The sequence below is a fragment of the Phasianus colchicus genome, chromosome 17 (assembly GCF_987193195.1).
Source record: "Phasianus colchicus chromosome 17, bPhaCol1.hap1.1, whole genome shotgun sequence".
Lineage (NCBI taxonomy): Eukaryota > Metazoa > Chordata > Aves > Galliformes > Phasianidae > Phasianus > Phasianus colchicus.
The window spans coordinates 3,326,685-3,347,547 of record NC_143452.1 but is presented as its reverse complement, the minus strand read 5'-3'; the positions used below and the strand labels follow the sequence as shown (position 1 = coordinate 3,347,547).

Below are 20,863 nucleotides of genomic sequence, written 5' to 3'. Positions count from 1 at the left end.
AACACGTTCCATTTATTGTGATAAAACATTTCAAGATCACAAATGATCCTGATAAAGACTCTGTGATGGTGTGATACCTTCCAAGCTCATGCTGAGCGTTCTGGGGACACCAGCTTTGATGCAAGACCTGTAGTCAGCTAACTCATACCAGTATTTTTAAATGAGTCCCATCACTTGAACTGAAGCAAAAAGAAAAGCCTGATCCTTCCCAAACCCTCATTCAGAGTTATAAATAAAAAGAGAATCTCACCTCAAGGAATGCCTAAATTTGTAGCTTCCCCAGCACATACTCAGACCGTGCCAACGTGAAAAGATGCACAGGAGATTTTTTAGTGCAAGAGACACTAACATCCCGTTTTCAGAAAGTTGCAGACAACTTCCATTTATGGTTACAAAGATTTCTTGCAGTTTAAACAACCAAGCAAACATGTTTTTTCCACTACAAGTGATACTCTCTATTACCATTTCTGCATTCAATTTTGCTATCTGTATTAGTGGACCTGATAAACACGTTACAAACAACGTAAAACACGACCACTTCACCACTTATTCATGACATACAAATGTGTAGGAGTTTGGTACTTCCCTCCTTGCTAAGAAAACATAATGACAAAAGAAAAAATGCACTGAAAAACAGTGGCATCACTCATCACTGAACTATTTAGAAAACAACAACTCTATTTCAACTGATGTCATTCATTGGATGCTCTAAGGAAAACCAAGGAGGTAGTGCTGCTTTCTTGATTCAGTACAGTTCTGAAAACCTTTACTATGAAAGTTTTGTGTAATTATACCAGAAATAGATTATTTTGAAGTCCTACCACCACATATGAAAATTGGGAAATACCATCTATTTTCTTGTCTATCATTTCAGTTAGCCTTTTCTAGAAGGCGTACATCTTCAGACAGTGGGGAAGTCTCTTCCTTCCTTTGAGACCACATTTAGATAAAGATCACTACAAGTTCCCCCATCCAGTGCCCTAAACAAAACATAAATGCCATCATCATCAGTCTTAACAAGCTCTAAATTGCAACGTATATTAACAGAATGACCTTCTCCAGTAAGAGTTTCATTAGCAGACTAGGATGGAAAACAGTAAGTAGCACCACTTAGCCAATTTTAATAGATCATCTACATCATTTTTTGTGACATCTGTTGATACTCAGAGCAAGAAATTTAGCAACTTGGGATCCAGTACAAGCCATCATAAAGCACGAAGTTAACCGCTTTTTTAAATCCTGTATTACCTAGAAAGTATTACCAGACAGGTTTGGCTGCTGCAGAAAGTTTGCATGCAAAGCTGCAGTGTGTGAGCAAGAAATCTAACCTCAGCATGTCACAATTCCATGTGTAAATGCACAGTGCCGGGTTATTCCTGCTGAGGGTAAGAAAATTTGACAACAACATGACCACAACACTAGTGAAGGAGGACAGCCAAAAGCTGGTAGCAGAGCACGTGCCCATTTCCCAAAGAGGCCAGCAGGACATCCATACCAGTGAAGAAAAGCCTCCAAACATCTGTCTTCTGCCAATGGATAAGTGCTGAATAGAGCAAACATCTAAATGCCAAATCCTTATGCGAAGGTCTCCCTTCTTTTTTCTTTTCCAATCAAAACTTCTTAAAGAGACACCAGATGTTCCCTGCTGTATAAGTCACACAAAAAGCAAAGGCAGTAAGGATGTGCCCCCAGCTCTGCCCTGCACTCTCAACCTGCCAGGCTTCCTTGGCAAAGGAAGAGGATGATGCTAAGGATACTCATGCTGTGAGAGTGAGTGAGGAGCACTAATCTTGATTTCCCTTAGTGATTCATTTATGAAAATGGGATGAATAGCCAATATGCCCAAAACATGAAGTATGTGATTCTTCAGTTTTTACTGAAAAGGCCAACATGCTTTAGAAAGAAGATAGATTTTTCCTATCCTTGGATCAAAACTGATCTGTTCCGATATGAAAGGCAAAAGGAAGACACTGCAGAGCGTTCAAATAGGTTTCTTGGTCAGAAGTGAGGGGAACAATCAGCACAATCAAATAGAATACGGAAATATATCTTAACAATTCAGTGCTTACCGCTTATCCCTATTGCACTGAATAACCAACTCTGAGCTGCTGCTACTTAACAAGAACATATGTTTTGCTATAAACTTCCACAGTGAAAATTTGATAAGTCAAGTCCTAAGATCTATTTGTCTATTGGAGAATCAGTTGAAAAGCTCTCGTTTGCTCTGTCCACTTCAACAGAAAGCAGACATATATGTAGAAGAAAGTCTTGCAAGCAAACACACTGCATGAATAAAAACAACACTCTCAAACACTTGCCCATGGATGAAAAGACAAAATATAACTACAACATATCAAAATTCATGAAGTTAATTCAGATCTCAAGAGCAGCACATCTACAAGAAGGACAGGTGGAGTTAATGCATCAGTAAGCAACCCAAAACATCCATGCAGTACTGGAAAGCAGCAGAAACACTACCTGCACATTTTGTCCTTGTTGTGAGTGGTGGTCCAGGTGGTCCTGTGCCTCCTTCTCCAGGGCGAGTCAGCAGCACTCTGATCTCATATTCCACATCTGGGTCCAGATGCCACAGTTTGTAATTGGGAGAGTCTACAATGTGTGTTTCTGCCCAGTTCCCAGTGGTTGTCCGATACTCCACCTCTTTCAGTATGATGGGCCCGTCTCCGATGATGGAGTTGGCGTTGGGTTTGATCCACAGGTAGGTGGCTCCAACAGCCAGCAGCTCAGGAGGGGCAATAGGAGTTGGGGGTTCTGTAGATAAAAAGAAATCAGGAGAGGCCTGAGGTCATTTTGTCGAAAGGATCAAATTTCCACTATGTACCTGTAAAACAAGTCTGCCCCCAAATCTTCTGTTAGTTACTGAGCGTTTCCTGTCATTTACCAAATCGTTCATGAGAATTTGTTCCGTTACAGAAAAGCAAAGGAAAAAGGCATTATATTTGTTTTGAAGTTATTGCCCCTTGTACTGGTGTATTAATGCAACTGGTAGCATTACCAATGCAGAAACATTACTTCAAAAATACAGTGCCTACAAAGCAGCTTCTGCTGAAAATATAAAGCACAACAGCCACACATTTAAAAGATCAGAAGGTTTGTACTTATTTCCTCCTTTATCCATATGCATAATGGCTGTGAATATAACACAGGAGGAGGAAAAGTAGTCTTAAGTAACACAGATTGACCATAGCTATGTAATGCTTAAAATGACACAACTAGCAATGAGTGGAAAACTCAAATCACTTGCTCATTCCATAGTTCTATTAAGGCAAACAAATGTGAAAAATGGGATAGATTTGTAATGAAAGCACTGAGAAGGTACTGCAGTTATGAACACTGAGGATCTTCCAGTGGTCCTGCACTCCAGACACTGCTAAAACTGACTGAGAGCTTTGGTAGCCCAGAGCTAAGAAAAACAAAAGCACCAGTGATTGACTGTGAAGTTTGCTTAATTTCACGAGCAGAAGTGCTCAAGTAAAGTCTGCATGAGACTTGGAAGACTGCCTAGATGTATGAGAAGCATCACGAGGAACTCAGCCACTGAATATAACCTGTGTGATAGAAAAGCAAAGGCAAACGCCAATATCTCAGCAGCACCTCAGCATCTCAGTGACAAAAGCCACTGCTGGTCTCCTGGGCTCTGTCTGCCTGATCCCCAACTCTGCTTTCAGGGTGTAAGTACCACCTGGGTATTGGAAGCCACATGGACAGCATATGCTTTGTGGTTTTGAAAACCCGAGCTGAACTGTGCAAGATTATGAGCAATTTCATTAATTTCATTTAGCTTTCGCTTTGCCACACTCTAATGTGGTTTGCCTTCAGCCCAGAGGACACAAACCCTATTTCTCTTGTGGAAACAAGGCAACAAAAAGGACATTTCTCTCTCAGAAAAAGTAACATATGAATGTTACATCATAACATGAATTTTAGAGCCCTATGGGAATTCTCCACACCCTACAGCCCCCACAGCCGATTCCTCACAGAGCCCAGAGAACAGCACGAAGGCAGAACCACAGGAACGGGGAAGAAAGGAGTTGGGCACCACGGGATGGGAGGAACAGAGCACTTTCCCCTTCGGAGAAGTTTTGCAGGTTAACATCTGCTCACTAAAGAGAAACAAATGCACAGAAACCATTACTGTACAAAATTCCCAACCAAAATGGTACCTAATTTCACCTCCTCTGGCTAACTGATCACAGTGAGCTATGCTATCTGAGACTGATTGCATCAGCTGTGCACTGTACCTCCAAAAAAGCACCAGTCTGAATTGTCATTGGACCAGGTATCCAACAAGAACATAAGCTGCTGTCATGAGCTAAATCTCTGCATGATGGTTTGTTTCTGCTTTTATTCTGCAATGTTCCCCCACCTGCAGGCAGAATTTTGTCCCCCGATACAAATTGTCAGGCTGATTATATTTTGACACAGTAAAGTTATTTCTCAAAAAAAAAAAAAAAAAGTTTTCAAGAAATGCACATTGATACATTTTCATTAAATATCAGATTATTATAAATCTTAAATTGTTAATTACTTCTTTCTTGGTGCAAGACCATAAAAGATAGACTCACTCATTTTTATTCCCAATGCAAACATGACATCTTGCAAGTCACATTACAGCTGAACACAAGACAAATGAAATATTGAGCATCATTCTCCTGGGCTGTAGATACTTCAACAACAGCACGATCCAGGTTACTCTGGGATTTGATTGCCAGTTAGAACAGATTTATGGGCCTGAGTTTAATTAATAGAACAGTTTGTCCTGCTAACCAGACATTAAAGTCTTGTCTTAGTTTAGAAACTAATATTGCCAAAGCGATTTAAATTAAGACGACATCCAGCATTACTTCACTGTCTACTTCAGGACAGATCTAAACTACCTCCCCTCCACCTCTGCCAAAACAGGGACGATGGTTTCCATTTTCTTCTACCCACTCATTTTTGTCTCTCCAGTAACATTAGAGAAACAGACGTTGCAGGATATTAGAAAATTAGGAGTTGAAACAGTTGCTCTCATTTTCCAAACGGAAGCAGCAAAGATGAGCAGCAGTAACTGTAATTTTTCAAGACTCAATAACACCTCACTGCACATAATGGGCTCTTTCCTACTGGCAGCAACTGGACAGAAAGCTACTTTTCAATACCACTCTCTGCCAAGTTATTGCAAGTGATCTAAACAAGTTATTCATTATTTAGCACAACTAGCACATAAATAAGGACCACTTTTGGCCATTGTAACTAAACACACTTGTCAGTTACAGATGATCAGCCTCATGCTATCAGCTTGCTTTTGTAATTAAAACCTCTCTGAGACCTTGATTAAATAAACAGGGTAACAGATTGGGTCTGTACACATGTAATTGTGATCAGCAGTATTTTAAGCCTCATTTGATCCATCCAGCCAGTATTTTATATTGCAAGCTTTGCCCACCATGTTGCTCCCTTTCAGCCTTCATCCCTCTTCCTGCAGACTCTTGAGGACAGAGCACATCTGCAACTGGGCTGCTGCAATGGGGATGGCATCTAGCCTGAATCCCAGTCCCAGGAAGGCACAGAAATGAGGGTCCTAGATGACTTCTTTCAAGAAAAGCCAAGACGTACGTAGTACAAGCCCAAAACTGAATTACTGAACATGCATAGATTTTACCTTGTGCACAAAGCACTCCCAACCATGCAGTCAGCAATGGAATTCAGGGTGTACTCTTCTCCCTCCCCCCCCCAAGAAGAGAAAACACTTCATACTGTACCTGTTTTACTCTTGGACAACTGTTTCTGGGTATCTCTACTCTACCACTGGAATATTTCTCTATGTGACAATTCTAAGCAATTGCTTTAATAGGGCTCAAAATGAGGGAGAGAAAAGGGGATGAACCAAGTGCTCTGCGACAAAGCACTGGGTGCAGGACGGATGAAAAAACTTGAAATGACAACAGAGGTTATGTTCTATACCTAGTTTTCCAGTTATCTGTATAGTTCAGTGGTAAAACACTGTGAAGTGGACCAAAAGATGGAGAAAGTCAATAGAAGTCTGCTAAGCGTTGGCAGTTTGGATCAATCATGAAGGAAAAAAGATATTATAGAAGACAAATTTTGTTTGAGTCACCTTCACCACACTACTTTTTTTTTTCCTCTCCTATAAAGATGATGTACTGTTAGTAAGAAAACGTTGGGAAAAATCAAGAAGTCTGTTAGAAACATGGCAGGAAGCAGCTGGTCTGTCAGTCCTTGGTAGAGGTCCCAACAGTTCTGGAGCTTTTCATGGAAACAAAGAGCTCCCAAGGAAAACATGAAATGCTACAGATTTTGATTGCTGCAGTGAAATAAACTAGAATTATCTTCATAGGAGGTGCTGGGTAATCCTTTAAGTAGTAGATCAGGAGATCTTCAATGTATAAACAACTGTAAAATGTACTAGATTGACTATCATTCAAGTAAAAGGCACGTACTTGCTCTCCCAGCAGTGTGACAAATACTCCCCAATCAGCAATGACTTTCATCTTGGAAATGCACCCAGAGGTACATTAGGATCATTTCACAGAGTGCTTTTTCTGAACTCTTTTTGCCAACTTTAGCCCAACTTACCTCTCACATCTAAAACCCCTGTGTGAAAAAGCAAGATGAGATTGCTGAAAACTAAGCAGCCTGTTCAAAAGCCAAACAGAACTGAGGGAAAAATTCCCTTTTGGCAGAAGTATATGATGAAGCAGACGCGGCAAAAAAATGTTTGAAAATAAGTTGCAAGAAACATGCTCAGCCTTACTGAAACATAGCTAGAGCCATTAATTTTATTGCCCTTTACTGAATACAAACAGAAACCATTGCTTATATTCCACAAGGAGATAATCTTAGAAGAGGGAATACCTGCTAGGACAACCAACGAGCTACCTAAATGTTGAGTGAATGTCACTTGCATTAATTCTGTCTGAAAGTTTGTATCATCTTTAACAACACAGAGAGGCAATTCCTGAGCAAGTCCTTGCTAAATGCCTATTCTAAACCACTACAATCCCAGATGGAAAGCAATGATCTCCTAACTAAGAACAAATCCTAGTATGAAGCTGGAAAGGAGCACAGCTGAGATCTTGCTGTATCAATCCTCGTGAAAGAAGACTGAAGTTCCATCACCACGACATCTCTGATCTATCCAAAGGAAAAGGGCACTCTCTACCAAGAGACCTTCAGAAACGCTCCAGTGTTCTCACGGGCAGCAGAAAGGAACTGCCAAATAAGCTGTCTCAAACTCAGACGTGAAAACAGGAGAATGTTGAGTGGCTTTTTTTGTTTGTCGGTTTGTTCTAAATCAGTGCTTCAGATTTCTATAATAAAGTAAAAAAATGCTCTATGCCAAATTGGCACACTTCTGTTGATGTTTTTTTTTGGGGGGGTGCTGTTGCAATTGGATGGTTGTTTTCTGCTTTTTGGTTTTTTGAGACTTCATGCACGTACCTCGTGACAGAAGGGAATATTTCAGTGAACAGCTTACATCAATTACAAAAGATTCAAGAAAATTAACTGGCAAAACTGAAGCCATGGAATGTTGCTGCATTTTGATCAGGGATAGAAGAGACTGATCTTTCTGAGAGTAAAAACAAAGGGAAAGGAAAGTAGCTGATTCCTTTGCAGAGAGTTAGTGTTAATATTGGGAACCTTTTCTGTGCGTGTGTCTTGTGCAGCTTCCATAGACAGAGAACTCATAGGAACACAAGATCAGCTCTACCTGATCAGCCCAAAGGTCCATCACACCCAAAAAACAGCCCCAAGTCTGTATCTATGGAAGTGTAAGAACAGGAGAATCACACGTTGATTTCTTACAGCACATAGCAATACTCAAGTCTTCCCAAGCTCCCTAAAATCATCTTGCAGTATCTGTATCATCCAAAGAAGTTTCACAGGACAACCTCCTGCTGACCAAAGCCTCCACCTAAAGTTACAAAATGCAATCAAAGTGCAAAGTGCTACCAAAAGGCGTTTGCTGGACAAGCAGGATTTGTGTTCCCAAACCTGATGCTGCTTATTCCCCTACTGACGGGAACTGGAACAGTGCAATTTTCTCACAGCATCCTCACTGAGCAGATGCAGACTGGGCAGATGAAATGGGTAAAGATGAGACCAGAAGGCAAATGTCAAGCTTCTTCAGAACCCTTTTTTTTTTTTTTTAATAGAACAAAAACTGTAGAACAGAACATAATTGCATAGTTTTCTACACAGCAGCCACAAACAGTGGCTACTGAGAATGTACACAATTAAATTTGCACTTAAGAATGCAAACCCAGCTGTTTTAAGAAAAGAAATGGAAACATCTTGAAGTGCCATTGTTGAGATTTTTTGCACCTCTGTCCTTGAAGATAAATCTGTCACCTTTGCATAGCTGTGCTGCTCACCTTGTTTGTAGTGACAGCTAGCCCTTAGAGCCAGACACGTAACTGAACAGCATCTGTGTTACTCCTTCTACTTCTACACCTCTGCAGTAAGCATTTTGAGCTCTGTATCATGGTATTTATATTGCTTATTAAGAGCACATTACTGTTATAAATACAGCCATTGAATTTTGCTTTCCAGTGACTGTCTGAACTTCCAGTTCCATTAACTGCACAAAGAAACAACATAAGGATTTTACAGAACTTAGCACAAGACTATTTTACTGCACTGACAGACACGGTACTAATAGCTCTTTTGTCTATAAGAGAGACATTCAAATCAGTCTCTCAGTAATGTAATAGGCTGACAGCAGTGGCATATGTCAACTGTGTTGGAAGAAAGGTGCCAGTGGCATTACTAAAGTGATTCATTAATTCACCTCTATGGGTAAATTGCATCAGTCTGCCTACTCTCAAAGAAAAGTGCCCAGAACCAGTTCTAAAATCAATAATTTTGAATATTTAATTAAAGCAAAAATCCAGGGAAGATAGAGAAGACAACTTAGGGTTTCTACAGGCTATAGAACTACAGATGCAAAAGCCTTTCTTGTGGGAAGCTGGTTTTGTATCCCATTACCCCATTTGTATCCCAACACAGCAGCCCCAGCCTGCAACCACCACCTTTAGGTACATTTCACTACTCATCCTTTACTGTATGCAGTGGCCCTGTGGGTGTGCAGGTGTCCTGTTGGCCCTCTTGAGATCAACACTGCAGCCATTCCTGTGAACAGTCAGAGGATTTTTTTGTGCTTAACAATAAAATACTGACAAAAAGAATGGAAACTTGGCAGGTTGGTACTTAGCTAAAGATCCAGGACGCTGGGGCAGTAAATGGGGAGCTGCAATTAGATTCTGCCATATTGTTTTATGGATTAGCAAATTTAATGTCAGTCCTCTCCATGTGATGCTCCTTCCAATGCAGAATTTACAAGCACATGGTAAGTAACTTCAGTACTCTACAATGTAGACCACGTCATCTGCTTCTCACTTTTGCTTTCACAGCTAATACCTCTGCCTGCAAGGAACTTGACATAATTGCATGATTTGATCAACCTTCTCCTATCTTACAACAAAAAGGTCACCTATGAATATTAGCCAACGTCTACCATGTCATGAGACAGCAATTCCTTCCCAAAAACTGAAGTTGTAGATGACTCAGTCAGAAGTACCGGTATCACTGAAAAAGGGAAGCAGAGGGAGCAGATATAATGCAGTTCTATGTGACAGATTGAGCTAGGAAATGCCTTTGTTTCTGGAACATAAGAAACAAAAGATTGCTGATATTTACAGTGGGAAAAGTGGAAAGTGAGAGGTTTCATGTAGAAGCAGAATTGCAAGTTTTCAGCAAGGCAATCATAGAGATCCGGCTGAGAAGGACAGAAGTAAGAGTTGAAAAGGCACACGCATGGGACATCATATAGAGAATAAAAAGAAGGAAAACAAAGCCCATATGTACAAGAAGCAGGGGAGAAAATGTATGTGATCCAGAACGGTGTCAAAGAACTAAGCAAAGTAGTCAAAAACTCAACACAATGGCAATGCAAAACAAGAGAAGAGCAGATCTCTGGGGATGGTAACTATAAAAAAAAAAAAAAAAAAAAAAAAAAGCCAGTGGAGCAAGATAACCAATATTTGACAAGATGCTCATCTTCCAACACTCCCAAAAACCCAATATTCAAAACGTATGGAATTATACCCTTTACATCTCACAGCAGTGTAGGTGTAGTACTTTTGTTCTAAAGAACTTGCTGCAGCCTGATGAGAATGAAGAACACATTCTCTACATATTTTCCTCTTAAAAAGCATGGAAATATTTATTAGTCATTTGAATATGTATGTTCTAAATTAAGCAAGTGAGCTGCCTGGGTTTAAAGAGGGGAATGCAGCAATGTTTGTAAGAGGTAGGATAATCCAGCAGAAAACCTTCTTGAAAGCATTGCAGTCACCAGACAAGACAGGTAGAACAAACCCTAGCTTAACACAGTTTATCCGTATCAGCGTCATCTTATTAAGCAGAAAGTTATGAACTCATCCTGAGACCAGGAAGAGTCGGTACAGTCCATCACCTCCTTCCAACTCTTCTCCTAATTGTGTTATAGGTTAAAAGAGTGGGGCACAGATACTGATTGGGAATTAGCATAGCATGCTATTTCATTAGCCTTTCATGCTATTTGTCTCTCAGAAGCTCAGTCTGAATCCCACCAGAGCTTCCAAGGATGCTTTCATTCTCTAATAAAGAAGAAAATGCATCGGATTAGTTGAACAGTATCTCATTTCCCAGCGTAAATTAAGTGAATTAGATGGAAGACTGCTCTAATTGTGAAGCTTATTACAAGAACTCACATAGATTAGAACTGAATGCTTCTCTTTGAGTCATCGTTTGTACTGTAAAAGAGGGAAAAAAGAAGGCAATTGTAGACTCTCCCATGGCTCCCTAATGGCTCAGCACTGATGAGCCACAACTGTATCAAAAGAATCAAAAACCTTCACTACTGTAGCAAAACACACTGATAAGTTTTGTGCTCTAAGAGTGCTAGAAGGCAACTTTCTTTACACAGATAGGAGAGTGCACAGTGAGCCTGCAGCAACTCTCTGAGAGCGTCAAGCTCCCCAGGGTTGGGAGAAATGGTCATTTAGCTCATTTTTAATGTTTGTGTGATTTTTAATTTTATTTTTTTTATCTTCTCAACCACAAAATAGCTACACAATGACATCATTAGAACAAGAACAGCAGTATGTGCCTTGTTGCTTATGGAATGACACTATTATGGAATACCATTCTGGTTACCTCTCTTACATGAGAGGTTCAACACAACACACTCATGTATTGAGAACTTACATACCCATGAATTGATGACAATACTCTGAACTTTTACTGTGTAGCTTCTATATACTCAAGCTTGTACTAGTCATCTCAAGTTCCCTTTATAGTCAATGGAGAGAAATGGACAATTTCAGACAATGTTCAAGGTAAGTTTCACATCCAAGATGGATAAAATCAATCAATTCCTGAACCTTACCCGTTTTCAATGCTTGGCCTTCAACATGAAATGGAGTGAAGTATCAGACCAGTTACCCTACTTGAAGAGGAAGCCACAAAGCAAGCTGTGCAAAGCACTGCTCAGCAAGAAGTAACACTGAGCACCTGCATGCTCTTTGAATGCTCTCATAATGCCCTCAATTCAGGGCAGCAAAGCTCAGGTGCTGCAGTCCAAAATCTTCACATGAAGATAATCATACTTTTCTCTGGAAAAAAATAGGCACAACTCTTTCTTTTATATATGCAGCCAAAGCATGCACTGGTGAGTGATGTCCTTTGATTTAATAACTCAATGGCTAAAATCCTTGTCAAAGAAAGAATACCCTTCTCTTACTCAGGCTGTTCTGAAGCTGAAGCATCTCAGCCCCATCTGTTGAAGCTGCACACACAAATAAAAAGTTCCATTTTCATTTGACACACACACACACACAAAAAAAAAAATCAACAACAAAAAAACCAATTAATTTCTCTAACTGTTCTGTTTTGCCCCTCTGTTAGCACATCATGGTGCCTGAATCAAGCAAGCCCTGTTCTCCAGACTCATCTTGGATATGTTTGCTCTCACAACTTCATCATTTTCACTTGTATTACTTCCCTCATTTCTTGCACTTGGATGACAGACACACCAGATGTGTAGAATAACATTTCATATTGGTCTTGAAATGACCTACGAAGAAAGCCACATTAGAGTTCAGCAGAAGACAAGCATCAGAGTGCAGCAATTACAAAAGTAACATAACACATCAGCTCTCTGACAAGGGAGATGATAATACTGGAGCCTTCCAGATGCAGAGAAAACATATTGAGATCTCCACCAGAAACCAGCAGTCATTCAAGTTGCGTTTCTGAACCAGTGTCTAAATTCTCTGTCCTTCCCATGTGAGAAGCCCAGGGTTACTATGATCTGTGCATATTTATACCCCACACTGCTTTGCTTTTAACAGCAAACTACACAACAGTAAAATATGCAACGTTAGCTGATGGGAAGCTCTCTTTTCTTATGGCTGCACCTACTCTGTACAAAGATACGAAAACTGCATCCACATCCCATTCAAAAACAAGGTGCTCTCAACAGCCAGTATTCAGCTTTAGCACCATCTCATGCTTCTAACTCCGCGCGCTATTTAAGCTCATATATCATGTGTTATTAAATCTATTTCAGCTTTCTGCATGAACAAGCTGCTAATCTCCCACAGGGACTGCAAATGTAAATTCAACAAGCATATACACACCAAAAAAAAAAAAAGTAGAAAGGCAGTAGTAAACACATAAACTGTGAAACATGTAATTTCAGGTCAACTCAAGTTCAAGCAGCTTCATCAGTTGCTATGCTACTAGCTTATGATGGTGGGAAAGGATGGAGGCAACAAGATTTTATAGGTTCTTCTAGAGAGGCTATTTAGCAACTCAGGCTTTCTGGCACATCTCTGTCTGCAGAATGAAGGATTGTCTGTCTCTAAGCTGCTGAAATGACCAGTGACTGGTGATATTGACTACTATGAGCAGCACAGAACAGTTTGTCCAGATTGATTAAGTAGCTTAATCCATAGCAACCTGCTAGGTTTGCAGGAAAAGCCTGAGGCAGGATTTTTCATTTTGTTTAAGGCAAATCGAGGAATTAAAACATCCCACTGCCCTTTACCATCAGCCCAGCCACCTCTGAAAAGTACGTGGAAGAGACTATGAGCAGTAAAGAAAACTGAGACAATAGTCAAGCTGGAGTTTAAACACAAGAGCCTGTGACTATGAAGACGTTCAGGCTCATCGGCATCCATTCTGCTGCTTCTCCATTGGTACTACTCTCTCTTCTCAATGAACCCCAGAGATGGGTCAGCGTAGAGCAAGGACAGCAATGTGTGCTCACACAGGGCATTTCCAGGAGCTGTATGCTCACAGATCATCCTGGCAGCATACCGGTGAAGCAAGTAACAGTATGTTGTTTTATAACTGAAAATAATGACTAATGGATGGCTGTAGGGTCATATACAATGTAGTCCTCCTGTGTTTCAGCCTACAGACTTGATGACCCCCAACAAAAAAGCGTACGCCGAGCTTGACATACAACTTTAGGCTTTCTCAGCCCAGAAAACAAAACATCCTCATTGAAGTATTTACTTTCCCATGACAGATCTATGAAAAACACTGAACACATTTGACAATTAAGGCACAAGTCACATCTGATGTAGCCTCTTAGGAGCTTACACTGTAATAGCAGTACGCAATAAACAGGGATCCTGGTCAGCCACCATGGGCGAGATAAAGCACTAAAGCAGAAACCTAGGAACTTCTGAACAAACATAGCTGTACTACATGAGCAGTGCTGAACAAACTATCCAGGCAGCTATCTTGGAGAATGGATGGACGCTTGTGTGCGTGTATTCTTGGCACTAATCTGAGCAAGGAAGCTTTTCAGAGTTCAGTATTATATGACAGTTCAGTATTATACAGACACATGAGCTACTATTTCCATAGTAGCTTTGCTGAGTGCTCATGTCAGGAAGTCACTCTGTATGCCTTAAAGAACTAGCTGAAATGACATTTATACTTGAGGAGACTGAGGGACATGGTTTGCGAGAGGGAAGAATGGGCTTTCCTGTTATCACAGCTATGCTTCATTCAAAGTTTTCTCTCTATTTCTCTTGCTGACAATAAGCACAGATGTACACTCTACAAAGCTTAAAGAAAGTACTTGAAGACCTGGATATCAATCCAGCTATTCCCTACAGATATTCCAAAAACATTTTCATTAATAACAAAGATGTACTGTAGTTTACATCTAAACCATAACTTTTCATCCCAGACATTCAACATAGAGACAATCAATGTTCCATTTTTAATGACAACAAATATTTATGCAAAGTGTGGAAAAGTCAAAGTGTGTGCCAGTAGCACACCTTGAAGCTCCATTTAAACTTCCAGATCATAAAGGGATCTCTTCCACCCTTAGGTTATATGCCAGACTGTTAATGCATACTTCATGTTAACCACAAAGAAATAAATCTTCCTACTACACCAAGAAATACTCCCCAGAGTGGTTATTTCTATTAGTACTTATGATTTCCAATGTGTGTTGTTGGTTTTTTTTGTGTTTTTTTTTTTTTTTTTTTGTTCCCATAAAGAACAATGAACCTAACAGAATACCTGAGAGTCAGTCCTGCACTTGGGAAGCCATGCCTGTTGACACTGGGATCTTCAGGTCTGATAAATCCCCATTTTATTTAAAAAGTCTCACCCTGTATCATAAACTTCCCTCTGAAACAGTATAGAAGAGGCATTTCAAAACCTCTTTTGTGTATGAAAGAATCTATTTTGTAACCATTAAAGAAAAGAGATTGAAGGTCTAAGACAGCAATCTACAGTGGTGAACAATGAATGACATTTCTACTCAACTATTCTTAGAGCTACCAACTGAGCGAGCAGCCAATCGCAGAGAAATTACAGGGGATGAGAAGTGAGAGCTGGTAATTTCCCCAGCTGCAGCACAATGGAGAAAATGTCCAAAGCACAGAGTGCAACTCCCTAACCAAGAGGCCAGACCACATCAATAAATCTAATAGTCCAACTATGGGAAGGCAGGCAGGATATTTCCCTTAGACCTGAAGTCCAGCAGAGATCCAAGATCCCAAAAAAGATGCTACCATTTTACTGGTTTGAGTTTTTTTCCATCAGTCTCCCAGTATTCCCAATAATGTCTGTAAGAAATTCTTTCAGTAAGTGCACATTCACTGCCTTTTGTTGTGTTGTCCCTGAGGGAGTTAATTTGAAACTAGATCTCCTACCATCAAACAAACCTGGAAGCTCATTTGGGCATGGCTCCTGGAATACAGGCTGAAGGGGGTTTTGATATAGTATACTGTATGAGGAAATCAATGTGAAATTAGTATTAAGACAACCTGTGTTTTCCATAGACAAGGTCTTGTATTTGAGCTCATGCAACAGAACCCTGTCCTTCTTGAGAAGATGTTATTTCTCATTCACGTTACACCAAATTTCACACACATCCTGTGAGACCTCAAATCAACTCCTAAATAAAATCTCTTTTATAAAAGTGTATGTTCCAATTATATAAATGATAGATTAAAATGATTTATGGAGGAACTAATGGACAGAATATTCACTTTGCTACAAATCTTACCTAAACAGAATCTGCAGGTGTCTGAGAACCATCTGCATAAATGACTGATTAGATTACTAATAGTTTGTTCACTGAAGGACACTTTTCTGTCCAGAGTTTTCTGCTTAAAGTATATTATTACTCCACCTACCCATGCAAATTGAACCTGGGCATTCCTGAGCAGGTTCAGATTCAACTTGAATGTACTGATGTAATGAACTGAGAGTTTCCCAAGTAGTTTAGTTCCCTACAGACATACATTCCAACATTCAGCAAAGTCTAAAAACACAATGGAAAATCTGTTAAGACATGCAAAGACACCCCTGAAAACAAACAAACAAAAACCCACAACAACAAAACACAATATCAAGAACAGTACAAAGGATTCAGGTCACAACAATTCATCATTCTTTGAGGATGATGTCCTGTGGTACACAAGCTTTGATATACAATCTGTTCATCTTCTAACAGCACCATTCCCTAAGCATGGCCATCAAACAGGTCAAGAATCATCAAGAAAATGCAGTTCACACATGCCTTCTGGCTGAAGCAAGATCTTATTAAACACTGCATTACTCTAAAGTGTGATTTGAGATCGCTGCTGATGGAGAGGAGTGGATTATATGTGTTTACATAAGTACATACCTGCAGACATTTGCACTGCTGTACTATCTGTTACAGTGATAAGCACTGCAAAACAAACCAGCCTCTACACCAGGCTGCACACCCAGGAGAACAGGAACAGTGATGATTCCAAGCAGCAAGACTGGCTGCAACCTTTTTGCATCATCATCCTGTTACCAAGTACTTTGTAAACACAACAACAAAATTGAGAGCTGCCAATTACCTTAATAGCTAAAACATAATTAGCAACAGCCTGAACAGTGTGTCATCCTGTGTATCTGAAGAATCAGCAACTAAAATGCAAAATGACCAACATACTATTGGGTGTGAAAAAGTGTTATTCCTACCTCAGATGGAAATTGTGACTGGAAAAAATATATATTTTCCTCAGTAAGGGCCATTTATAACTTTGTACAAGGTCTGCATTTCTTAACTCAGTAGAGAAGTCATTAATTTAGATCCATTTGAATCACTGATGGAAAAACAGGTTTGGTTAAAAAACCCACAGAATTTAGAAATGTAGGCTCTGAACTCTCAAGCTGTCATTCACACTGAAGCAAAATAGCAAAGGCCATATGTTGATTATTTCAGCCCTTGGTACGCACATAAAATTGAGTTAGGGTACATAAGGGGTTTCTTTTTGCCCATTACTGTGTACATGTGGAACTCCTGCTGATGCAGATCAATGGAAAACTTTAAGTAGACGAGTCCTCCATAAGCTGTCATTTACATAATCATGAACATCTGTGCTAAAAAAGTCAGCAATTTTCTCATTACATAATTATGAAGCACTGGGTCAAAATTCACCTTTATTACTGTCAGTAATACCTGCCATGTACCTGCTGAAATGCTCAGATTCTTAACGCCTCTCAACATGAAGCAGTACTGCACTGTGCCACTGAAACACAGGCACAGTAACAAAGAGCAGCAACACAAAACATCGAGAACTGTCCTGTATGATTATACGAATGGATATGACCTGATTATACAGAGTTGAGTCCAGTTTCCTATTTTCTATCTTCACAAGCAGAAACCTAGTGTCCAAACAAATTCCAGGTAATACCTGCTGAGATCTCCCTCCAGTGCAATAGAAAACTCTCTATTTCTTAGACTTGCACCTTTGTATTCCCACAAGTCCGAATCACAGCAAGTGAATTGCTGCAGATAATTCATGCACCTTAGAGGAGCTAGAGTAAACTACCACAGGTCAAATCTTACCCAAAGTACTTGCACAACAAAATCTACTGCTTTGTAAGGGCTGTTTAGACTGAATTCTTTTTGCTTTTCTCAGAGTTCTTTTCAAAGCATACCCCTAAAAACACCTCCTGGTTGAGAACAGGAAGATACGGATTACGGTACAATACTTGGCTTAAATGAATAGCATTTGATCCTCTCACTCACTTGTTAAATATTCATCAGCATAACTCCTTGCAGATTTGGTTGATTATTTAAGAAACACAAAGATTATTTGGCTCTGTGCCTAATTCTTCCCCAGTTTACTCTGGTACAAATGCAAAATAAATGGAGTTACTGCTGCGATGTAAATAAGCCAAGTTTCTGCTCTTTTGTCCCCAAGTAATCTGAAATATTGATAAATTCTTATCCTTCACAGGCAAGCTGATAAGAACCAGCACCAGAGGGAACTGTTTTCTAGCAGTATCTGTGCTGTGCCTGCTCCGAACCCATTTGTAGCTTAGTAGGACCCTGGCACAGCTCCACAGCCCAACGAACATGATTAAAAATGATTTGATGAACTTCGTCTGTTGAACAGGTGGCTATAAAGAGCCTGGAGAGGTACGAAAAGCACTGTCAGCTATGTAGAAAGAGTTGATGCTTTCTAGAAATGTTTCAGCACAAACAGATCCACGGACATGAGTACAGATAAATGTCCAGCACCCTGCTGGCTGTCAGAAAGTGCGATGACCAGGTGTTAAAAGTGAGGACAAGAGAAAAGAAGGCACTGCATAGCTTCCTTTACTTTTTACTCCTGCATGAATTAATGAGTAAGTCCTGGGAAATAGGAGACTATAAGAGAGTTTGACAAGAAAGGATGGAAAGGATGCTACTTGGAGACAGTAGTTGCAAGTAAGGCAGTGGAGTGAAGCCTGCCCCTGAGGGTCTGGCTCAGCTCCCCAGCAAACGCATGGAGAAGCAAAGCCAGCAGCTTTGAGTCAAAATAAGCCATGCCAACTGGATAAGAAGCGACTAGAGACAAAGGAAGTGGATGGGGAGCTACTCAAACTGCTAGGCACACACTGACAACATCCAGAACTGGCATCTCTGGGGTACTAAGATAAAATACGAGAGTCTAAAATAGAGTTGTCGGTAGATTTTTATTTTTAAGATCACATAAAACCCCAATTTTAAGAACTAGGCAATAATTTTATAAAAGGAAATAACTGCGGAAGTCAGATTTGTCTGGACCCTCTGAGAAGCCATGTTCATTTGTAGGTATTAGAAACCCTAAATAAAGTATGACAGTATATACAAGTTCCAGATAACTTAAAGCTATAAAATAATCAGAAAAAAAGTAAACCAGGATTGATGGAACAGATACAGAACCACACCCAGAATTGTAAGAAACCTTCTGGAATAAGCTCAATTACAAGTTGACTTGATTATTAAAAGTGAGAAGAAAAACAAACAGTGGAGATGAATCTGCTGCTTTCAGATCCAGCAAAATTTATTTCAGAAGTTTTCCACAGGGAATCGGATTTTTAATATGTTATGTCTATGCCTTCAACTCCTGCCAGTGATCTTGACAGCTGCATTTTAATTTATTTGGATAACTGTTATTGAAACTTATTCAAGTAAAATACAGAATGCAGTGAATCCACACAATGATTTAGGACCATTATATATACATCTATCACAAGCTGCCACTTTGAATGCGATCTGCTGGGCAATCACTTCATTGGTAATAAAATTCACGGCTGTATTTTCTTGGGATCTACCAATATTCATTGCATAAAAGCAGCGGGGCAGAAAAACTGAGATAAATTCATATGGAAAGCGCAAGCTTCAGATGAGAAGATAACAATAGCCTACTTCCTCTGATATTGTTGGAAATGCTTTATAACTAAGAACGTAACTCATCTCTGCACATGCATTAAAAAACTCCCAATGATGCACAGGAAGATGATAACCTGATACTATGAGGATTACAGGGAGGGACTAGCAGTCCACACATGCACTTTTTTCTTTTTATAGGGTTCTTAGGAGCTCGTTTGGAATTTACTGTGCATGTAAATGCCAAATGAATTTCAAGTACTGTGTTAGCTGCCAATCCATTACAGCACCAATGCAATTTTCACTTACAACTCTTAACTGCCTGTGGTACCAATTCTGGATTCTAGTCTTACAGCTCATCACTTACTATTTAGACAATCTTGTTATCTCATGGAAATCGCAGTATTGACATTTCATACCTTCTCCTAAATAAAGGTGTGCTTACAACAGAACATTGCCCACTGTTTTATAAAGGAAATGAGCACACAGGAAGCTGCAAATAAGCTCTGCTCCATTGCAAAGGATTTCTATAGCTAAACGAATTTTACAGACAATTATTAAATTTAACCACAACAATTTAAGGTGCTTCTTTATATGAGATTACCATGACATGTAAGACCATGAGAAACAAAAAAAGCAGTACTGCCTCTCCCATCTAATTAGCAGTCATGACAGCCTCATATTCTACCACCCCAGTATGGAAGGCTGCAATTCCTTTCCCAGGAAATCTAGCACTCTGCATCTGTGAGAGCTGTAGGGGTAACTGAACACCTTTCACCTGCCATGAGCCTGACTGATGCAGCCTGATAACCATAGGTGTCAGGAAAGCAGATTTTGGTTCAGTGACCAAAGAAGAATCCCACAGGTCCTGGACACAAAAGAAGCCCAGGAGAAGTGGTCAATTTTCAAAGATCAGCTCCTTGAAGCTGGACATTAAATGGAACACAAGACTGTGTTTCATCTATTAGCTATTAAAATCAGTTCTTACCATCAGTGACGACAACTACTGGGGCTGGTTTCAGGAATCTCCAGATCACAGCCTGATGGCAGTGGCACACAGCACACAAACTTCAAACACACACACACGCATCAGCAGTCTGTCGCAGTTCTGGACTAGGAAAGAACACCTAAAACACCTAATGAAGTCACAGAGGGCTCAAATCAGCTGTAGCTAGTTGCTGGCCATTCCACAGATTTGGTGCTTATAATACAATAAAGATTTTCTTCATCAGAAAACCAAAATTTTCACAACTTTACTTTACACAAATGTTTAACAGAACTGTTGTTAAAATTTACACTTATGCATTTAAGCCTGTTTTCACTGCAGGCTTAAGCAAAGATAAAATAAAACAAAATCCAAGATCTACCTCAGTACTTTCTAAAAGGAATTTCCAAAAACACAGAGAAGACCTGCAGTTTCTTGAAAACATTAAGATTATAGAGATAAAAACAGAAATCTTTCCTTACATTAGCTAACACAAGGGAAAAAAAAAAATCTGAGTAAGACAAAAATGAATCATAGTGCATGGCCTTACCAGTGTACGCTATGCAAAGGCTTTCAGCAAGCTTTAATTTTGTAAAGACAGCAGGCAACGTAACAGACCATGAAGAAAGCAGCACACACACTGGTCTCATTGCCCA

At 39.8% G+C, this 20,863-nt stretch overlaps 1 protein-coding gene across 12 annotated transcripts in view; it reads right to left on the bottom strand.

Moving 5' to 3' along the window:
- Window positions 1–20,863, bottom strand: part of PTPRT (protein tyrosine phosphatase receptor type T) — a 432,503-nt gene that overhangs the window by 213,100 nt on the left and 198,540 nt on the right. For all 12 annotated transcript variants that reach the window (XM_090152290.1, XM_090152287.1, XM_090152291.1 and 9 more), the window contains exon 7: window positions 2,479–2,772. In XM_090152290.1, the coding sequence (XP_090008416.1) occupies window positions 2,479–2,772 (294 nt within the window). The remainder of the gene's footprint in view (window positions 1–2,478; window positions 2,773–20,863) is intronic.